The 20,265-nt window shown below is 34.5% G+C and overlaps 2 protein-coding genes across 5 annotated transcripts in view; one reads left to right on the plus strand and one right to left on the minus strand.

The window, feature by feature from the left end:
* The window catches only part of LOC106873457 (uncharacterized), a 14,587-nt gene extending 8,026 nt beyond the window's left edge, over window positions 1–6,561 (minus strand). The window contains exon 1 of the mRNA XM_052976416.1: window positions 6,444–6,561. The gene's annotated coding sequence lies outside the window, so the exon portion shown is untranslated. The remainder of the gene's footprint in view (window positions 1–6,443) is intronic.
* Window positions 1–18,825, plus strand: part of LOC106873456 (actin-related protein 5) — a 45,233-nt gene extending 26,408 nt beyond the window's left edge. For all 4 annotated transcript variants that reach the window (XM_014920818.2, XM_014920819.2, XM_014920821.2 and 1 more), the window contains exons 9-20: window positions 3,390–3,488; window positions 6,020–6,109; window positions 7,862–7,987; window positions 8,676–8,828; window positions 9,697–9,780; window positions 9,882–9,990; window positions 10,837–10,904; window positions 11,633–11,727; window positions 12,710–12,790; window positions 14,458–14,575; window positions 16,571–16,682; window positions 18,638–18,825. In XM_014920818.2, the coding sequence (XP_014776304.1) occupies window positions 3,390–3,488; window positions 6,020–6,109; window positions 7,862–7,987; window positions 8,676–8,828; window positions 9,697–9,780; window positions 9,882–9,990; window positions 10,837–10,904; window positions 11,633–11,727; window positions 12,710–12,790; window positions 14,458–14,575; window positions 16,571–16,682; window positions 18,638–18,807 (1,305 nt within the window). In that variant the 3' untranslated portion in view covers window positions 18,808–18,825. The remainder of the gene's footprint in view (window positions 1–3,389; window positions 3,489–6,019; window positions 6,110–7,861; window positions 7,988–8,675; window positions 8,829–9,696; window positions 9,781–9,881; window positions 9,991–10,836; window positions 10,905–11,632; window positions 11,728–12,709; window positions 12,791–14,457; window positions 14,576–16,570; window positions 16,683–18,637) is intronic.
* Window positions 18,826–20,265: the final 1,440 nt, after the last annotated feature.

Raw genomic sequence — 20,265 nt, forward strand, 5'->3', positions numbered from 1 at the left:
ACCCTTGCAATTTTCCTCATAGAGATGAACTTGCATCGAGCTGCTGAGCCCGCAGCATGGTTTCGATTCTCAGTTATGGCCATTTTATTCAAGTAGTGCCGTCGCTACACACACATGCAAATGATGAATTACTTAAAATCAAGTACAACTCCAAAATAAAAGGTTGAATAATTAAACAAAGGCTTCTTTAATGAAATTTAAAAAAAATTTAATCTTTATTTCTTATTAAGTATTGTAGGGGAAGTCAAAATGATCTACTACTACTATTGTAAAAGATATTCATTTGAAGAATTGAAAAATGTGAAAGAACAATATGCGAACATCAAATGTTAGGTCTTTGTGGTGACAGTGTAAAATAAAGTGATATGTCATGAATATTATATTAATTATCAGTCATATCGAAATACCATTTCTTCAAATTTCGAATGACTTATTGTTTATCTTCTGAGCAGATCTGCGTTCAAAGGCGTTCCAGACATACCCATCCTCTCTTAAGCTTTGCGTATCTGTCCCTTTAGGGTATATATTGGAAGAGTTTTCGTTATTTGTATCAGGCTGAACGACCATGTGTTAGCGCTCTCGTTGGTCCACCAATTAAATATGTTGTTTATTTTATTGACAAAACAGCCGCAAGATATAAACATCGTTTATATTTTGCTTTGAAAAATATTCTCACATCCCCCTATTAGTGGTGTTGATAGTTTTTCGCGATTTCCTTTTTCTGTGTCTTTCTCACAAAGTGTTTTCCTCTAATTATACTTTAGTTTCGACACTATAATCATTAGGCCACATCTTATGACTTTCGTTGAATAGGTTTGTAAATTTAAATATATTTTGCCCAGTTTAAGTGAAATAAATTCCTTTTCGCAAGAGTTTCAACATTTAAAATTTTTTTAGTATCGAAGACTCAGTCAATAAAAGATTGGGTGTTTCTGGTCTACGTTACTGGCGCCGTTGTCATTCTGTAGCTTTGATCAACCAACGGTCGAACGACTGGATGTGAGTCATAGATCCAGCTTTCCAAATATACCTTCCTCATCATTCCGGCATACGGTGATTTATAGTGTGGGGAGGGTGCTGTTTAGCAGTCTATTCCTGAAGATGAAAGATTCTCAGTGTTCTTGACTTTGAAGTGTACAGAATGTCATAAATAAAAAAAATTATTGGCACACTTCACATGGCAAGTTATGAAGGAATGTTTGATAGTTTATATATATATGTTGGTTAATTGGTTTTACTAAACTTACATATATATAGCAATATTATGAATAATATATTTTCAAGACCCTCAAGCATGAGTAGGGATTTTCTAAAGCCCTAAATTATACTTCTAAAACATCTGCAACACCTAGATACTTGCTGCACTGCACTGTTTGAGAACTGCGTTGTAGGTACTAAATAACGGTTATGGCTTGAGTAGGAACATTATGTATATTCTTTATATTTTTATCATTGGTTATGTATATAACTAACTAGTACTCGGTCGGTTACAATGACAAGAGTTCCAGTTGATCTGATCAATGGAACAACCTGCTCATGAAATTAACGTGCAAATGGCTGAGCACTCCACAGACATGCGTACCCTTAACATAGTTCTCAGGGAGATTTAGTGTGACAAGGCTGGCCCTTTGAAATATAGGTACTACTCATTTTTGCCACCTGAGTGGACTGGAGCTGCATGAAGTAAAGTGTCTTGCTCAAGGACACAACGTGCCACTGGGAATCAAACTCATAACCATACGATCATGAGTGAATACCCCTAACCACTAAGTCATATGCCTTCACTGGTTATGTGTATAGCAGTATAGTGTTTCTGTTATATGCATCTCAATACAGTATTTGAGGAGAACATTGTACTTTGCAGTATAAGAATGGTTCTGTATTACATTACAGGTACAGACATGATTATGTGGTTAAGGAGTTTGCTTTGTGACTGTATAGTTTGGCATCTTATTACATGGCATCTTAGGCAAGTGTCTTTTCCTATAGCCACAAGCTGAAAATGTTTTTCACGGTCTTGTAAACCTACCTAGCCATCCTTGATTCTCACTTTGTACCTTGAGGGTACACCTTGATACTTCATTTTCACCATCCTTTCTCCCTATCCTGCTGAGTTAGCTATGTATCTCTTCTACAGCAAGACACCAGTTCCTGTCCCTCTTTTCTACTTTTAACCGCTCTACTATGTCAAAAAGAGTCTTGTGAGTTATTCAGTGACCTCACTTATACTGGTGTCTTGCGAAAAAAGTATCCAATACATTCTAAAACAGTTCATGTTAAGAAGGGTATCCAGCTGTAGAAATGTTGCCAAAGCAGACATTGGAGACCAATGTAACCCTCAGGCTAGTCGAATGCTGTCAAACCAAAAGACCCACCCACCATCATGGAATACAGATGTTAAATAATGATGACACCAATACCTTGAAGCAGAATATATACAAATAGATATTGTAATAAATTTACATCTTGCATACAAATTTATTTTACAAGTTTTAGCAACATTTTATTGGCAATGTAGACTATTGTTATTTTCTTCTAGGTTTTACCCCCTTTTAATTAATGAAGCAGGATAGCAAATGAAGTTCTCAATGTAATGTAGCAAACTGTTCAAGTACTTGGAAGAAATGTTTTTTAATCAATTTAATAAAATTGCAAGCATTCATCCATGAGATAGACTTTAGCTTTGATTAAATAGATAATGGTTAAGAAGATATTTACTAATGAATACTTTCAAAAGTTCAACATATTTATGTGAAGTAAAAAAGATTGCACATGGGGGTGTGGTTAGGAAGTTCACTTACAAGCTACATGGTTTACTAATTCAGTCTCTTTGTCTAGTACTTTGGGCAAGTATCTTCCACTCTAGCCCTGGGTTGACCAAAGCCTTATGAGCACATTTGGTTGATGAAAACTGAAAGAAACTTGTATGTGAATGTTTGTGTTCTCTTGTCTTGACATTATGAGATAGTTGTCATTTGTTTCAAGTCTTCTGTGAAAAATGTCTGGCCAAGGGGAAATATTACCTTGCCTGGAAAATGGAGAGGGACAGTGACAGGAAGGGCATCTGACACATGAAAGCATGGGAAGATAGATATTAAATAGACAATGGTGATGATAATCACCGTCATAACTGTTAATAATTAATAATGTTTTATCATATTGTACCTCATGTAGTTTATTTTGATACTTTCATGAATAAAAAAAAAATTCAATTGAAGTTTGGGAATGAGAACAAGATAGTGCATTAAACTTATTTGTCTGAGTCAAAATAGCTGAAAATAAATACTGCCTTAGTTGATATTAAAAAAATAATAAAGTTGTTCAGCATTATAAACGTCTTTGATAAAATGCTATTGCTTGTTTGTTTTTTTTGTTTTTTTTTCCTCCAGACAACAGAAGCTCAAATAACTCTTGAACAGCAAAAAGAACGCCGTGAACAACATATTCGAAGACTGAAAGAAATAAATGCCAAAAGAAGACTTGACAAGGTAAAATCTCTTCTTTATTACTATTCTTTGCTTCATGTGGTTATTTTTCTCTTCCATTTATTTTTTGAGCATTTAGAAGGCATAGTTTGAATATCGATTATTTTTTCATATGATGTTGATAAATTCTCACCTCATTCAGTTTCTAGCTTGTTACAATTTGGAGTTAGTTTGTGAAAAATTTGACTGCCTAATTTTTCTTTCATAGGCAACATTAACATATCAACTTAGGTTGTCTGAAACCAGAACCAAGATTCACTTCATCATCATCATTATATGTCCATTTTTCCATGCTTGTATGGGCTGGATGGTTTGACAGGTTCCAAGCCACAGAACTGTATCAGGCTCCAGTGTTAGCTTTGTCATGGTTTCTATGGCTGATGCTCTTCCTAATGCCAAACACTTTATAGTATGTGCTGGGTACCTTTTTTGTGACACCAGCAAGACAGAGAGAGAAGAAAGAAAAAGGCTTCTTTGACTATGGGAGAGGTGGCTTTATACCAGGTGTTGAAGTCTAAAGAATGACATTGTGACATGCACAGGTATCTTGCTATAGGGGAAATACATGGCTGCACTGCATTATGTGAGGTGGATAAGAGCAGTTGGAAGGGACATAAAGATGGTGGTGACAGGGTACCAAGTCATACTCAAGGTAAATGATGAGGATAAGGGAGATTATTTTAATATAATTGGTTATTCTTCATTCACAACAGAAACGAAATTTCACTGCAACTTTTGTTCGCTGGTATAAGACATTTTACTATTATTATCCATCTAATCCATGCCAGCATGAAAAAACAAAATGAATGTACTCAAAATGTAATACTTCCTATTGCTGTTATCAGCTCCAGTTTTTATCTGATACTGTTAGTAAATCTGAAGTTTGATTAATTATAACAATATATATATATATAGGCCATGACACTTTTAAAAATGAAAAAATTAAAAATTCGGAAATATTTTAAAATTCTGTGATTTATTGTTATTGGAAGAATTTGCTCAATTTCAATAGCAAGAAAATGTTTCAGAAGATTACATATCATTTCTCATATTATTTTCCATAGTTTTTCTTTTGTAGTCATTTACTTGCTTCAGTCTTTGAACTGTGATATTACTGGAGTATAGACGTTTATATTGTGATTCTTATTTTATTAACCATAAAATAATGAAGGTGAAGTAAACCTGGGCAGAATTGAACTCGGAATGTAAAGGGACACAGGCATAACTACAGATTTCTACCCTCCACCTCCAACTTTCGATGATAACTTTCAGAAAAACGGATATTTTGTAATGAAATTTTCTACGAATATGTGTTATATCATGTAGATTCTGAATATACAAATTTTTTTTTGGAAAGTGTTTTAGGAGGGGGTGGGGTGGGGAATTTAGGAAAATTCACCGGAGTCCACTTCAATTCGTCTTAACTTTCAAGAAAATGGATATTTTTTAATGAAATCCCCTACAAATATACCTCGGACTATGTAGATTCCGAGGACATAAGAATTTTGAGGGAAAACAATTGGGGGTTATTTTTGAGAACTGTTCCCCACTTGGGCGTGTTTCAGAACAAGTCCATATTTGTTTCATTTTCTCTGTTTTGTGCGTTTGTGCATCCATAGATTTCTACTGACGCAACAAACAGGCAATGAAGGTAAATGAAGCCCTCACCAGAAAACTCGTTATGCTAAAAATAACAGCTGGTACACAGAAGTATGTTATTAGGACGACTTATCTGTTGCATACAATTTTTTTCCCACTTTAAGTAAATTCCCAGATAAACGTTTCTAATAGAAAGGTAAAAGGCACCAAAAGCAAAAATAAGGAATATACAGGCACAGTTAAATATAGAAGTATAAATTATAATTTGTTACATAATATCTATAATAACATGATATTGAATGGAATAATTCCACGTTTGAACTTTTTTAATTACATATATGTGCGTGTGCGCGCGTGCGTATGGATGGGTGGGTGGTAGAAATCTATGGACGCACAAAACGGAGAAAATAAAACAAATATGGACTTGTTCTGAAACACCCCCGAGTGGGGAACGGTTCTCAAAAATAATCCTCAATTGTTTTCCCCAAACATTCCTATGTCCTCAGAATCTACATCGTCCAAGGTATATTTGTAGAGAATTTCATTAAAAAGTATCCATTTTCTTGAAAGTTAAGACGAATTGAAGAGGACTCTGGTGAATTTTCCGAAATTCCCCACCCCACCCCCTCCTAAAACACTTTCCCCCACAAAAATTTTGTATATTCAGAATCTACATGATATAACACATATTCGTAGAAAATTTCATTAAAAAATATCGATTTTTCTGAAAGTTATGAACATCCTAAGTCAGGGTGAGGCAGAAATCTGTAGTTATGCCAGGACACAGCCGAATACTACAAGGTATTTTGTCCAATGTTTCAAAGATTCTGCTATTCACTCATTACCAGACTTTCAGAATATTTATTGTGCTTTTGCTTACTGTAATGCTATGCCTGTTCTTTATTCACCACAGGGGGTTATTATATTTATTTCAGCTACAAGAGAATGAAGAACATTTGTTGCAGTTGAAGCGTATTCAACTGCTGTTGGAAGAAGATGATGAAGATGCTTTGAAAAAGTATCATGTAAGTTCCCACAACTGTTTAAACAGCATACTAAGTTGTCAGTTTATGGTTTCCAAGTTTTACCATCATGACTGACTTTGAGATGTGCAATTTAAAGAAAAAATAATTATTCATAAGTTTTCTTTTATGTGACTTCTTTTGTTAAAAGAAATAAAGGTTTATAGTCAAGATTGTTAATTAAGGTTGATTACTCTGAATACTACCATCAAACTAGCTGGAAAAAGTACAATTCTTTCTTCAGCATTGAATGGTATTCAGAAGAATATTCTTCTATAAAAGCTATAATAATGAATATATAAATTATTAAAAAAAAAAAAAAATAACAATTACCTACCATATATTTGTCTTTATTTGCCACACCTTTACCTGTTTGTCCTAATTTATGTTAAATAAACATCAACTCTCCGCTTCATATGTGGCAACTTTCACCCACCTTACTGTTTCAAGTAACATTTAAATAAATTACCAACAGATAATATTAACTATCAATATGCTGATAAGAGTAGCAGATGGCAGAATCAGCAGAGCAGCAGTAAAAATGACTTGTAGTATTAAGGTACAAATCCTGTTGCAGTCATCATAGTTAATTATCATTATCATTTAATGTTCACTTTTCTATGACTAAATGCCCTTGTGTTTTCATTGTTTGATGGTGATGCCCATTTACAATTGTCACATGATGTCAAGACAAGGGTGCACACACACACAGAGGCACATAATTATTAATTATACACACACACATACATGCATATATATATATATATATATATATTTATGACAGGCTGCTTTCAGCTTCTGTCTGTCAAATCCACTCACAAGGCTTTGATTGGTGTGAGGCTATCATTGAAGATGCTTACCCAAGGGGGCCATACAGAGGGTCTGAACCCAAGACCACATGGTTAGGAAGCAAGTTTCTTAATCACACAACCATGCTGGTGTCTTTCTGAAATCTATGCAATAAATATACCTGTCAAGTATTGACCTAATTGACAATATTTTGCTTCCAATAATTTATGGTTTTCTGTTTATGTTAAAAAAACAAAACAATAAATGCTTACATTTTTACATTTACACTTTTTGTGTGTGTGTGTTTTGTTTGAAGTAGAAAATAATTTATTATTTAAGAGGTCAAATTGTGGGTTCTGTTTTTTTTGCATTTCAAGTGCAATAACTTTGAAAATAGAAAATGCTTGTACAGTAGATTTATTAACAATTTACAAGTTTAGTGTCAGATTGAGCAAACTTATAAAAAGGCCTGCCAGTCATGACCATCTCATCTTTCTAGGAATACATTAACTTATGTTGCTTCCCCACAACTTTCTTTTAGGGAAATTTAGTTGCTATTCCTAGCAACTAAATTTAAAGGTCTCCTTGTTGGCTCATAATAATTACATGTATTATAGCTGATCAACAACTAACCTATTAATATATTTCTTATTCTAGTTCACATTCTTGAGTGTCTCAACAAAAACAAGCAGATGGATTTGACAAAAGTAATATTAAGGAGATATTGTACTAATAACCATTCAAATGTTATATTATTGTTTTTGGTATTAATCTGAGTTACATTATGTGTAAGTTTTTACTACTTATTTCTGTGTGCTTTATAACTTTTCAGCAGAATGTAAATTCAGTATTTCAAGCCATCAAACACTTAACTATCCCTAGTACAAGTCATCCAGCTCTCTGCTATTATTATAAAATTTGTGGAAGGTACATTTTTTTTAATTTTTGGTTTTTATTTTCTTTCAGCAAGTTTTGAAGGACATGGGATTCCACTCCAGTGATGAACTCCTTGCTACTATGAATAAACTTTCTGCTAATATACAGCGCACAAGGGCAAAAATCCATGGAAAAGAACTTACAGAAGAACCAGAGGTATTTTTTTGAAAATAAATTTTACATAAATTGGTATAGATTTTTAAATGTTAAGAAAGTATAAATCAAGTTTGGCTCAACATTTGAATAAAATAAAGCTGAAATCTAAAAAATTGTTTGGTCACTAAATGAACCATGTCATGCTATCAATCCTGATATAGTTCTTTTAGTGTGTTGGGGTTTTTTTTGGGTGGTGGGAGGTCATGCTGGTACAGTTTAGATAATTTTAGCATAGCCACTACTTATTTAAAGGGTATTTATTTTCAAAAAATAAAAAGAAAAAAATTTTAACATTCAGATTAGACTCAATGGTTTTTGTTAAGTTATTTTGAAGTGATTTGCATTTCTACAATTTTGTTGCATTTTAGAGCACTAGGCATTTTTTGTGTATGTATATATATATATATATATATATATATATATATATATATATATATATACCAATTTTAGTCATGCTAAATCTATTATGAATGTCAGCATCTTAATTTACCAATCCCTTATTTTAACTGAGAATAATTGGTAGGTGTATTGAATTGACATATCATTATAACTAGTCAAAGTGTTTTAGATATGAAATGAAAAGCAAAAAAACTTGTTAGTGTAAGAGATTTTTCTATGTATTTATTCTTAACATCCAAATTCTGAAATTATCTGCTAATTTTGAAATTATCTTTTAAATCTTGAACAGAATAAAGAAGAATCTAAATTTGATCTTCTCAATATTCCTGATGAAATGCTTACCATTGAGCAACAAGCAGCTAAAAGGAAACAGCATATTCTGAAGGCTGCTCAAGAAGGCCAGGCACAGGCTCAGGCTTTACAACAAGCTAAAATCCAAACAGTATGGTTTTATTTATATTTTTTTAACATGCTGTACTGAATTAATTCCTGCACATCTTTCTATATCTTGTATATAGGTGTTTTTTTTTCAACATATTTTGTTATCTAATGACTAGTAGTATATGTCATTGTTGATTCTTCATACAATTGTCAAGAAGAATATAGATTATCATTTTGATTTCCGAGGAGGAAGGCAAAGTAACCTCAATGGAATTTGAACTCATCATAAAGGCACATGTCAAATGCTACAAAACATTTTATCTGTCACTCTACTGATTCTGCCAATCCCTATAAGATTTACCTTCAATATAAATTAGAATAAAATATTGCTGATAGAACAGATTTTGAATTGGTCATTTCACAATGGAGTGAACAGAAGTGAACATATGTGAGTTATTCATTTAACATGAAGTGAACATATTTGAATTAATGTAAATACTTCCAGTTGCATAATCAAACATGCTAAGATTCCTAAATATCATAGGTTACATGAAATACAACTAACTTCATTTTTTTCTTTCTTCCTACAAGTTTTTTACACAGCTGTATAACTTGGCTATAATTTAACTCAAATTTTTATCACTTAGAATTATACTCTTCTTTTCTTTCTATTTTATACTAACTTTCCTGTTCTCTATCTGTTTAACTATTCTTCCCCAATTTATTGCAATGTGTTGCCAATTATTTATATTTACTCCCCATTTATTTTCCATGCCAGTCATATCTAAATTTATTGACTAGTGTTAGAAAGAACAAAACTAAGACCATTCCATAAATTTTACTTATAAATCTAAATTTAATGTCATTTCAACATTATTGTTTCCTTTTTTTTTTATGTCAACTCATTTATTTATTTTTAACTTTTCAAGGAAGTTGCAGAAGAATTACTTATGGAGCAAAAACGTCTGACTGATTTTGACAGTTGGTTATATGAAGTCAGGCAGAAGCGAAAGGTAAAGTATTTTGTTGGCAACTTAAGCCAATTTTTATTGACGATATGTATCAACTGCCTAAAGAATCTCAATTATATGCTTATTATATCTACATCATTTAGAACTTATTGGAATCTCGGACTAACCGACGACAACGCAAAATAGACATGGCCAAACGAAGGACACTAGCCTCTCAGCAAAGGATGAAAATTATCTCCCAACTCGCACAAAGTATGTTTTATTTTCTGATTGTTATTTAAAATAGTTGTTTTTTCTCTCTGCATTGATTCTTTGTAATGTATTTTAACTTAGTAATTGCAGTTGTTACCTATGCAGTATGACATTTTGTGTTGAACAGGCAGCATATATGCCACATTTTTATCCATTTAATGGCAAATGTATCACAAAAGCATTTATGCACACAGGAAAAATAACACCAGCAGATGGTATAGAAAAAGAAGTGTATTGGGATCATGGAAAATACATTTAAAATTAGACATTACATTCACTCCTTTTTTACATTCAGACACAGAATTAAATCTACCTATCTCAGTACTCTTAGAGTAGGTTTCTCCTATCTTTGACTCCTCCCCTGTATGTTATGTTCAGCATTAATCATTTTTCCTTTTTGTTACCTCCTTCTCCACCTTCAATCTTTATCATACACTTTTCACAATACTCTCCTTTTGGTTTTTTTTCCCCCTTGTTTTAGCTTTTTCCTTATGATGAATCTGCAAATGGTGCAGTGACCATATTCCTCACTGTGAATATAGTGTGTGTTTGTGTGTGTGTGTGATTGCAATGTCAGCTGTAAAACACAGTGGTGGTGGTGGGGCATTGAAATTAAATAAATCTTTTGTTATAGATTGTCTCAACATACTGAAACCTACAACAGATCATTACAAGACTTGCATTGAGATAAGTAAAAAGTGTGTTAAATAGTTATTTGAAAGAACAAAACAAATATCCTGAAACAAATAGTATTGAATTGTTTTTTGTAATTATCTGTCGGCTTGAAGGTCGTGAAAAGTAAATTGTAAATTCATATATAAAAAAAGAGTTCTCTTTATCTTTCAGATAACAAAAAACAAAAGGATGATAATTTTGGACAGAATGATGCTGATTGGGATGTGTACAAGGAAATTGTGAGTATTATTCTGGATGAAAATGAAATTTTCACAGACACCTTATCTTTTACTTGTTTTAGTTATTAGACTGCAGCCATGCTGGAGCACCACTGGGAAGGTTGTCAAGTGGTGATGAGGGACAAACACAAAAACACTTTTGCAGAACAGTGAATCTCAAAGCACAGGAAGCTATAAGTAATCATGTGTAAATATTGGGTTTAAGAATATAAAAAAATCCTTGGCTAGAAAAAGTTGAAAGCTACATGGAGGACACGAACCCACATCTCATGCAAAGATTTTTGTATTCCATTATTTACACACTATTATTTGAAGATTTATGTGCTTCGAGATGCACTGTTCCAAAAAACAATTTTCATATTCTCTCAAAAGAATCTAAATTCTTATGTCAATAATACACACACACACACACACACAAGCTTCCAAACAGTTTCCGTCTACCAAATCCATTCACAAGGCATTGGTCAACTTGGGGCTATAATAGAAGACAACCAACATGCCATGCAGTGGAACTGAGCCTGAAACCATATGGTTGCAAAGTGAGTTTCTTAATCATACAGCCATACCTATGCTTATGTTAATTTTTTTCACTATTTTTCTAAATATCTACATAATGTATAAACATACAGAAAAAAAATATCTTGTTTATAGACTCCTTATATTTCTTTGGGTCTTTTTTTAATTTTTTGTGAGTTTGTTCTGTGTGAATGATTGTATTTTTCTTTTAGAATCCTGATGGTGGAGATACTGATTCTGAGGTTGAGGAGGAACAACTAGAAGAACTTGAAACAATGTTGAGGGAACATGATCCTGAATTTCTTAAGTAAGTACCTGTTTCTACAATTTTTTTCCCCTTTTTGTATATTAATGGGCTTAAAGGGTAAAGACACCCTTCAGTCATGAATGACCATGGGATTGCACCTAGGAAGTTCCCCTCCCAGGCACAAGTCTGGGCAAGCTTGTTTATGGAAGACCAGCAGTCGCCCATACATACTAATCTCCCCTCTCCATGCTTTCACTGTTTTAGTTGTCTATGTAGACATGCACAAACATAGATACTCTCTTGGCCCAACCATCTTTAATCCTGTGGAACAATGAGTACATAACGGCTTACAAGAGAGAAGGCAGCGAAGCAATTTGAAAATGTGCCTTGCTCAAGTGCACAAGGTGCCACCCAATCCAGATATCAAACCCATGACCTTATTATGAACACAACACTCTAACCACTTGGCCATGCTCCTTCATTATATAAGCAACAACAAATTTTTGTTTGTTCACAATGCTTAATTCTACTGTTACCTGAAAAAGAGTTGTCTAGAAATTAAATAACTGGAATTGAATAATAAGTTTCTGAATTCCAGAAGATAATCAATATTAAGTGAATCTGATATTTTAGTTTCGTTTGGTGTGAAAGCAGGTAAATGCATAATGTTTATAAAATTGAACTATTAATCTCCCCATAATATTGCTTCATTGATAGATTTTTTATCCTCACATTTGTCCCTTTGTATACTTTGTGTTTTGTGTCCTTTTATTTGTAGGTTAAATTTGCAATCATCGTTTTGTGGCTATATATATGTGTGTGTGTGTATGTATGTGAATATTCTTCTGATTCATTATTCATCTGCTTATGTTTGATATAATGATTTGTTGTCTCTCATTAAAAAAATTCTTTTAAATTTTCAATGCAGTTAATGTTTAATAATTTTAAGAGAATTAGAACCTGTCTTCTTAGACTGAAGCAAATGTCTTGAAATTTATTTAGTCATTTTCTTTCAAGTTGAAATTTCTGTGTTTATTATTAGGGAACTCGAGGAAAATGCTGGAATTGGAGAATTTGATATTGCTGAATATTACCGTCTCCATTTGGGAGTAGAAAGAATCAGGTTAGTTTTCTTCCTCCTGTATGTCTCATCTTTTATTTGCTAGCTTTACACATCCAGTGGTACCTTCTCATTTCATTTCTTTACAACCTTTGCATATCTTCCATTGTCAGTGCTCATGATTTACTACCATGTAATACCCTACTTCATTCACAAATATCATACAATCTATTCTTCACTTGTTGAAAGTTTTTGTTGCCAATATAGATAATAGTTCCCAGAACTATTCCCATTTTTCTCTTTCTCAAGCTATTATGCTTTCAAAATACTCCATGGTTAATTAGGTGACATAGGTAACAAGATGTCGAGTAGTTTTAAAAAAGATCCTTCCAAGTATTTGGAAGACTTGATTTCATGAATGTTCTGCTGACTGCTCCTGCACACCTGCAACACATGAAGCCTTTCTGTTTTTTTAGCTTACAAGTGATGCTACCTTATCTCTTGTGCACCTAAGTTTTTACAATGGATACACTATATAGAATTCATGCTTACTCTTTTTTTTGCATATGAAGCATAGGCACTTCCCATATGGCAAAGTTCTATATTTTTTCTAGGTATTCTTTTAAACTTCTTCTTTTACATTTGGAACTTTTTCTCTATTCTTTGATTTGTTTACCTATAAGAAGTGGGTTGCTAGGATACAGGACTTCATGTGGGCAGCTAAACTATAGTAGACAGGAGTGGGTTGAAAACTGAGCCATTCATAGAGGATAACACCATTCTTTGCTTGACTATACGAGTGACATAATTTGTCATATATTTTTTGCAACTCAATGGCTGTTCTAGATAATCTCTGCCTTTATATTTTTAATGATTCATTTGACTGTACAGCTCTCAACCTCAATAGTTCTTTTGAGTTTACTTGATGTACTCTCTATTCTATACATTCTCCTTATTCGTCAGCTTTTCATACCAACATTTCTATGTCTTTTTTTAGCTCTATGTTACTATCATTATCATCATTTAGCATTCGTTTTCCATGATGGCATGGGTTAGATGGCTTGACTAGAACTGGTAAGCTGGAGAGCAGCACCAAGCTGTTTTGGCTTGGTTTCTATGACTGGATGCCATTCCTGATGCCAACCACTCCACAAAGTGTAGTAGGTGCTTTTTATGTGTCACTGGCTTAGGTGCCTTTTACATGTCACTGATACTAGCCATTACAATTTCACTTAGCTTGACATGTCTTCTCAAGCACAGCATTTGTCATCGCTTCTGAGCAACATCTGAAGATTATATTTCACCACGTCATCCCATATCTTCCTGGGTCTACCTCTTCCACTGGTTCCCTCCACAGTTAGATTGGTACTTCTTTACACCGCTGTCCTTGTCCATATGCAATTACATACATATTTTTCATCAGTAACATCTTAATTTACACTGATGTACTGCTTTACAACTGAAGACTCCTCTCTCCTTTCTAAGTATACATGGTGTATAGTTTTTATGGCTGTATCTGATGCACCATTCACCACCATGTCACCTTCAGTCTCGCTAGAATCTTGCTTTATCTATAGATATGGGCTGTGTCTGTTAGCTTATTTTGAAACATCTAGTTCTCTTTGTTTCTTTCTTTGTTTCCTAGTTTTCTTTCTCATCCTCCTCCTCAACAAAGATATTACTTACTACATTTTTGAACTTATACATCTTATTTATTGAAATTACTGCAGAGTTCCAGAGCTATTATTCCAGCCTTCTATGATTGGAATTGAACAGGCTGGTCTTTCAGAAATGGTTGATTATGTATTGAAAAAATGTTCTCCATCTGAACAGAATGCCTTGGTTCAGGTAAGTCCTTGTAAAATTACTACTACATTACAGATATTTTGTAATCTGTAGCATATTGTACACATTGATTCATGATTATCAGTATGGTGGCAACAAGAAAATGTAGTAATGGCTTGTACAGGCAAGGGAATTTAGTATGCAACAAGGTTCTGTTCTTAGCCACTTTTTTATTCATTATCTTTCTGCAGGCTGTCACAAAAGAGTATGGACTTGGTTACTTATGGAAACGCCTTTATGCAAATGAAAAGATTTTTATAGTAAAAATTCTATCAAAGAACTACAGAATAAGTCTGAAACAACCAAATGAAAGTTTACTGATGTATATGTAAGAAGTAGGCAAAAATTTAATGTTACCAATACAGTAAGATGATTGCTGTTGGATTGTCATTTTTGTACAGCAAAGGATATGCTAGCTGCAACCAAGAAATCTTGCAACATGAGACATGATCTAAAGATCTTGAACCCCTTAGACAGTTTGCTAGAAGTAGTATATAAGATTCTAAGTGACCATCATTAATGATTAACATGATTAATATATTTGGTAATAGCAAAATGGCTAAGTTAGATAAGATAAAAAGTTTCATGACTTGATAGAAGGCTTCTGACTTTGAATGAAGGATAAATTGCATATGTAGTATACACTGAAACCTGAAGAAGAATAAGATGATTATGAGCTGATAAATGTGCATGAGTAGAGTGAGTGCAAGCAGTTTGGGAATATGTTTAACAATTTCAGCAGGGATATATAGTGTTAATAGAGAATGTATTGACGAAAAGGGTCTTGTTGTAAGCATAGGTGTAAGAATACTTGATAGAAAATTATTACATTTGACATAACTGAACCTCAGAGTAAATCATGCAAGGTTGTAGAAGGCTGGTTTTGTAAAGCCTTCAAGCCTACACTGGGAGACCCACCCATGCACCCCATCTCAATCATGATATTACTAACAGAAGCCTAAACATGGAACTCAGTGCAACTAATTGTATGAACAATCAAGAACTGTAACTGTAGATAACTTGATGGATAACCAACTAGCTCATAGTCCTTGAATTAAAATCCACTACAGATATTTTGTGTGTATCTGTATAATACACTCAATTATGTGTGCCTCAGTTCAACTAGTTGCCAGGAATAGGTACCAGGTCATCTGGGAATGTTACCTGGGATAGGAAATCATCAACCATTTGTCTTAAATAGCTCCTTACATCTAAGGAGACAATGTTAATCATCATCATCATCATCATCATCAGCATGGGTTGGACGGTTTGACTGAGGACTGGTAAGCCAGAGGCTGCACCAGGCTCAATCTGATCTGGCAAAGTTTCTACAGCTGGATGCCCTCCCTGATGCCAACCACTCTGAGAGTGTAGTGGGTGCTTTTTACATGCCATCGGCACGAGGTCCAGTCAAGTGGTTCTGGCAACGACCACACTCGGGCTCAAAAGGTGTTTTTACGTGCCACCTGCACAGTAGCCAGTCCAGCGGCACTGGCAATGACCATGCTCGAATGTTGTTTTACACGTGCCACCGGCACATGTGCCGGTAAGGCAGCGCTGGCTATGATCATACTCAAATGGTGCTTTTCACGTGTCACCAGCACAGGAGCCATTCCATGGCCCTGGCAACGGTCACGCTCGGATGTGCTTTTAACATTCCACTGGCACAAGTGCCAGTCAGGTGGTATTGTCATCGGCCACGTCAGTGATTTTGGTTTATATTGGTGTTTTATTTCTTATTAAGGAACTTTGTGATGAAATGGAGATGAACTACATATTTTCACTTAACATAGTTTCTGGTTTCAAACACTTATCAGAATTGTTTTTTTGTTTTTTTTTAACCTTCAAATTTTATTTTTAATTATTTCCCCTGGGTACCTAAAATGCAATTTGTGGGAAATACATGACTTGATAGGACAGAAATCATGTAATTTTATGTTTATCAGAAAGGAAATAAAGGTAATAATACATATTTAATAAAAGCTATTTTATTTTCAGTGTGTCTTCCTGACAGGATCAAATGCCATGTTTAATAATTTCAATAAAAGAATGGAACGAGATCTTCTTGCCATACGTCCATTTCAGACCACATTCTCTGTCTATCGTGCAGGTAAAAAACTTTAAATTCTCCAGATATTATTTCAGTGTTTAATATTTTGAAACCTTAATTTATTTGTGGACAATTTAGACAATCAATATTATGCATGCACACGCACACACTCACATGCATGCATGCACACATACACAGCATTTGCACTAAGTTCCCAAGATGGTAGGAAATATTTGTGAAGACTATCAGCTACGTATACCTCAAAATATCAAGCCGTTTTCTTACGGGGCAGAATATTGAATAGAACTGTATATAGTGTCATTTTTGAAAATTTTATTGTGAAATCCTTTGAGATTAAATATTCACCTTGTACTAGATGTTAGCATATAGGTTTAATGATATGGTTGCATATTTACTGCCATAGGCAGCTTATAGTGAGAACTGGTATTCTTGTTCCATTCACTAACTGTATGAACCTGTTGTATTTATTTACAGTTAGGTGAACTGAAATACAAACTGTTGAGCCTCCAGAGGGTTGTGCAACACAGGGATCATAGTCATCTGTGACTCTCTTGGATAGAAATCACAAACTATAGACAAATACCTTTTATCATAAAGTTCAGTGTTTAGTTAAATGTTTCTTCAAATGTAAGCACAATGAGAGAGTGCACATTGTTGGATTTATTTTACTGGTGATTGTAAATATTTTATTTAAATGCATTAAAAAAGAAGAAATTTTTGAGCAGTGCATTTGATATGTTGCTAAAAGTAGTACTGCTTTTAGCATTATAAACTGCACTAATGATTATTGGTAGAACTATTAAGAGATTTTGTAGAAACTGCTCACTGTGGCTGTGTGGTTAGGAAGCTTGCTTTTCAACCACATGGTTTCAGGCTCAGTCTCACTGCATGGCACCTTGGGCAAGTGTCTTCTGCTATAGCCTTGCTTGAACTGAAGCCTTGTGGTTGAATTTGGCAAGTGGAAATTCCTGTCATGTGTGAAAGTGTTTGTGTCTCCTAACAGAGAGGAGGGATTTACAATCACCAGTTAAGTAAATCCCATAATAGTACATGTGTTTTATACTCTTTCTCTCTCTCATTATGCATGAGTTAGTTTAAATTAGAATATTCCACCAAACTTTCTTAAACATTAAAGGTATTTGTATATAGTTTGTGATGTCCATCAGGAGAGCCACAGATGACTATGATAATAGTATTGCCCAGCCACCTGAAGGCTTCAAGATCTCATATCCTATTGCCAGTGCTACACTGTGTTTGTAACAGATATTTAATTCTTAAAATTCAGTCTATAAGGATAATGTATAACTATATACTGGATTAATTTGTTTTCTTAATTTTAATTATGAAAATTATTGCTTCTGGCAAATGAATGTTCAACATTTGGAAACCATATTTCTCATTCTTATGAGATATTGCAAAGAAATGAGTTTATCAGTTTAGTTTATCATCATCATCATCATCATCGTTTAACGTCCGCTTTCCATGCTAGCATGGGTTGGACGATTTGACTGAGGACTGGTGAAACCGGATGGCAACACCAGGCTCCAGTCTGATTTGGCAGAGTTTCTACAGCTGGATGCCCTTCCTAACGCCAACCACTCAGAGAGTGTAGTGGGTGCTTTTACGTGTCACCCGCACGAAAACGGCCACGCTCGAAATGGTGTCTTTTATGTGCCACCCGCACAGGCCAGTCCAGGGGCACTGGCAACGATCTCGCTCGAAAATCCTACAGGAGCCAGTCAGGCGGTACTGGCAACGGCCACGCTCAAAATGGTGCATCTCATGTGCCACCCGCACAAGAACCAGTCCAGGGGCACTGGCAACGATCTTACTTGGCTTGCCGGGTCTTCTCACGCACAGCCCATTTCCAAAGGTCTCGGTCCGTAGTCATCGCCTCGGTGAGGCCCATATTTACTTTTTTTTCTTTTGTGATTGTCAGAATTTTATGTCTTCGATTATTTTTGAATACTTTTGTTTTCTCTACCTATTTTCAGCTGATCCTATTTTGGATGCTTGGCATGGTGCAAGACAGTGGGCTCTTTCACCATTGGTTCATTCTTGCAGTGTTACCAGAGCTATGTATGAAGAAATGGGTGGCGAATATCTAATAGAACATGTTGCATCAAATCGATATTTTCCTACACCAGTTTTAGTTTCAAAATAAATTGGCTTTACATTAAAATGTTTCTTAAAATTTTTTTTTTCCCGTTCATTTACTATTCTGTAGCCTCAGGTAGCAGTACATACTTCTTCATGAGGAGTTTTTGCCATGACCATCTTATAATTACAGAGAGTTGACTGCTATTTGTAACAAATTGAGGGACTGAGTTGGGCTTTCCTGGATTGGTAGTGATTGTATTGGTAATAGTGGAGGTAAATGACAGTAATGCAAGGGTGACATTCATCAGGTGACAACACCTAGGGAAAAGTTTTTCAGAAGGAGTCAAGGTCAGAATATTGACACAGTTCACTGACATATCACCATTGCCACTACTTACAATAAAAACAATGCCCAAACCACCATCATCATTGCCTATAACATCACAACAATCATGACCACTATCTTTTATAAGTATGCAACTTTTGTCAATGGGGTTTATTAGTTCTGAGTTATATATAACAGGTCAAAAATTGTTCCCATCATTGTTGGATGTATTGCAACCTTTATGGGAATTACAATGACAAATCCACTAGAGTAGTATAATAAAGAGTAGAAAATAATATAAAAGGACCACATACACAAGCTGTAAATTCTCATCACTGGCAAAATTAAAATATCTGCTGTTTAAAGTGGCAGTTATATTTTTACTAGAGTTAACTGTGATAAAGACTTCTGGTATGAAAGGCAGATGAACAGATCACCTGGAGATCTGGATTTGGAAATCATCTGTCTTAGTGGTCACTAAACAGATACTGAAATTAAAGATGTAGCAGGTTGTTGTTTATAATTATCACATTAGACAGATAAATTTGTCAGTAATTGATGGTACAGATGTAATTTTATTTTTCTCTTGAGACATGCAGACGGTTATGTGCATGTACTTTGTGAGGTGGATATCTTCAGAAGAAGAAACTTTAGTATTGAAAATGAAAGTGAAACTTATTGGAACTATTTGGTTGTGATGGCTCAGATCTCTCTAAAATTAGTTGCTTTGTTAATCTTACAAGTAATCCTCATGCTTGTCAATATATATAGGTGAAGAGTATTTATCACAAAAGAGTAGCATAAATAAGTGAAGTAGACATATTGGCTATTGTAATGGAGTAATACTGTGAGAGCTTTCTAAGTTGATTGGCAGCAAGGAAAAAAAAAATTAGTGCATACATTAAGACACTCATGAATGCGAAAGGAAGATAAAATAAGAGCTTGTGATGTATCACTTGCAATCATCATCATCATCATCATCATCGTTTAACGTCCGCTTTCCATGCTAGCATGGGTTGGACGATTTGACTGAGGACTGGTGAAACCGGATGGCAACACCAGGCTCCAATCTAATTTGGCAGAGTTTCTACAGCTGGATGCCCTTCCTAACGCCAACCACTCAGAGAGTGTAGTGGGTGCTTTTACGTGTCACCCGCACGAAAACGGCCACACTCGAAATGGTGTCTTTTATGTGCC

This window comes from Octopus bimaculoides, chromosome 2, assembly GCF_001194135.2.
Source record: "Octopus bimaculoides isolate UCB-OBI-ISO-001 chromosome 2, ASM119413v2, whole genome shotgun sequence".
NCBI lineage: Eukaryota > Metazoa > Mollusca > Cephalopoda > Octopoda > Octopodidae > Octopus > Octopus bimaculoides.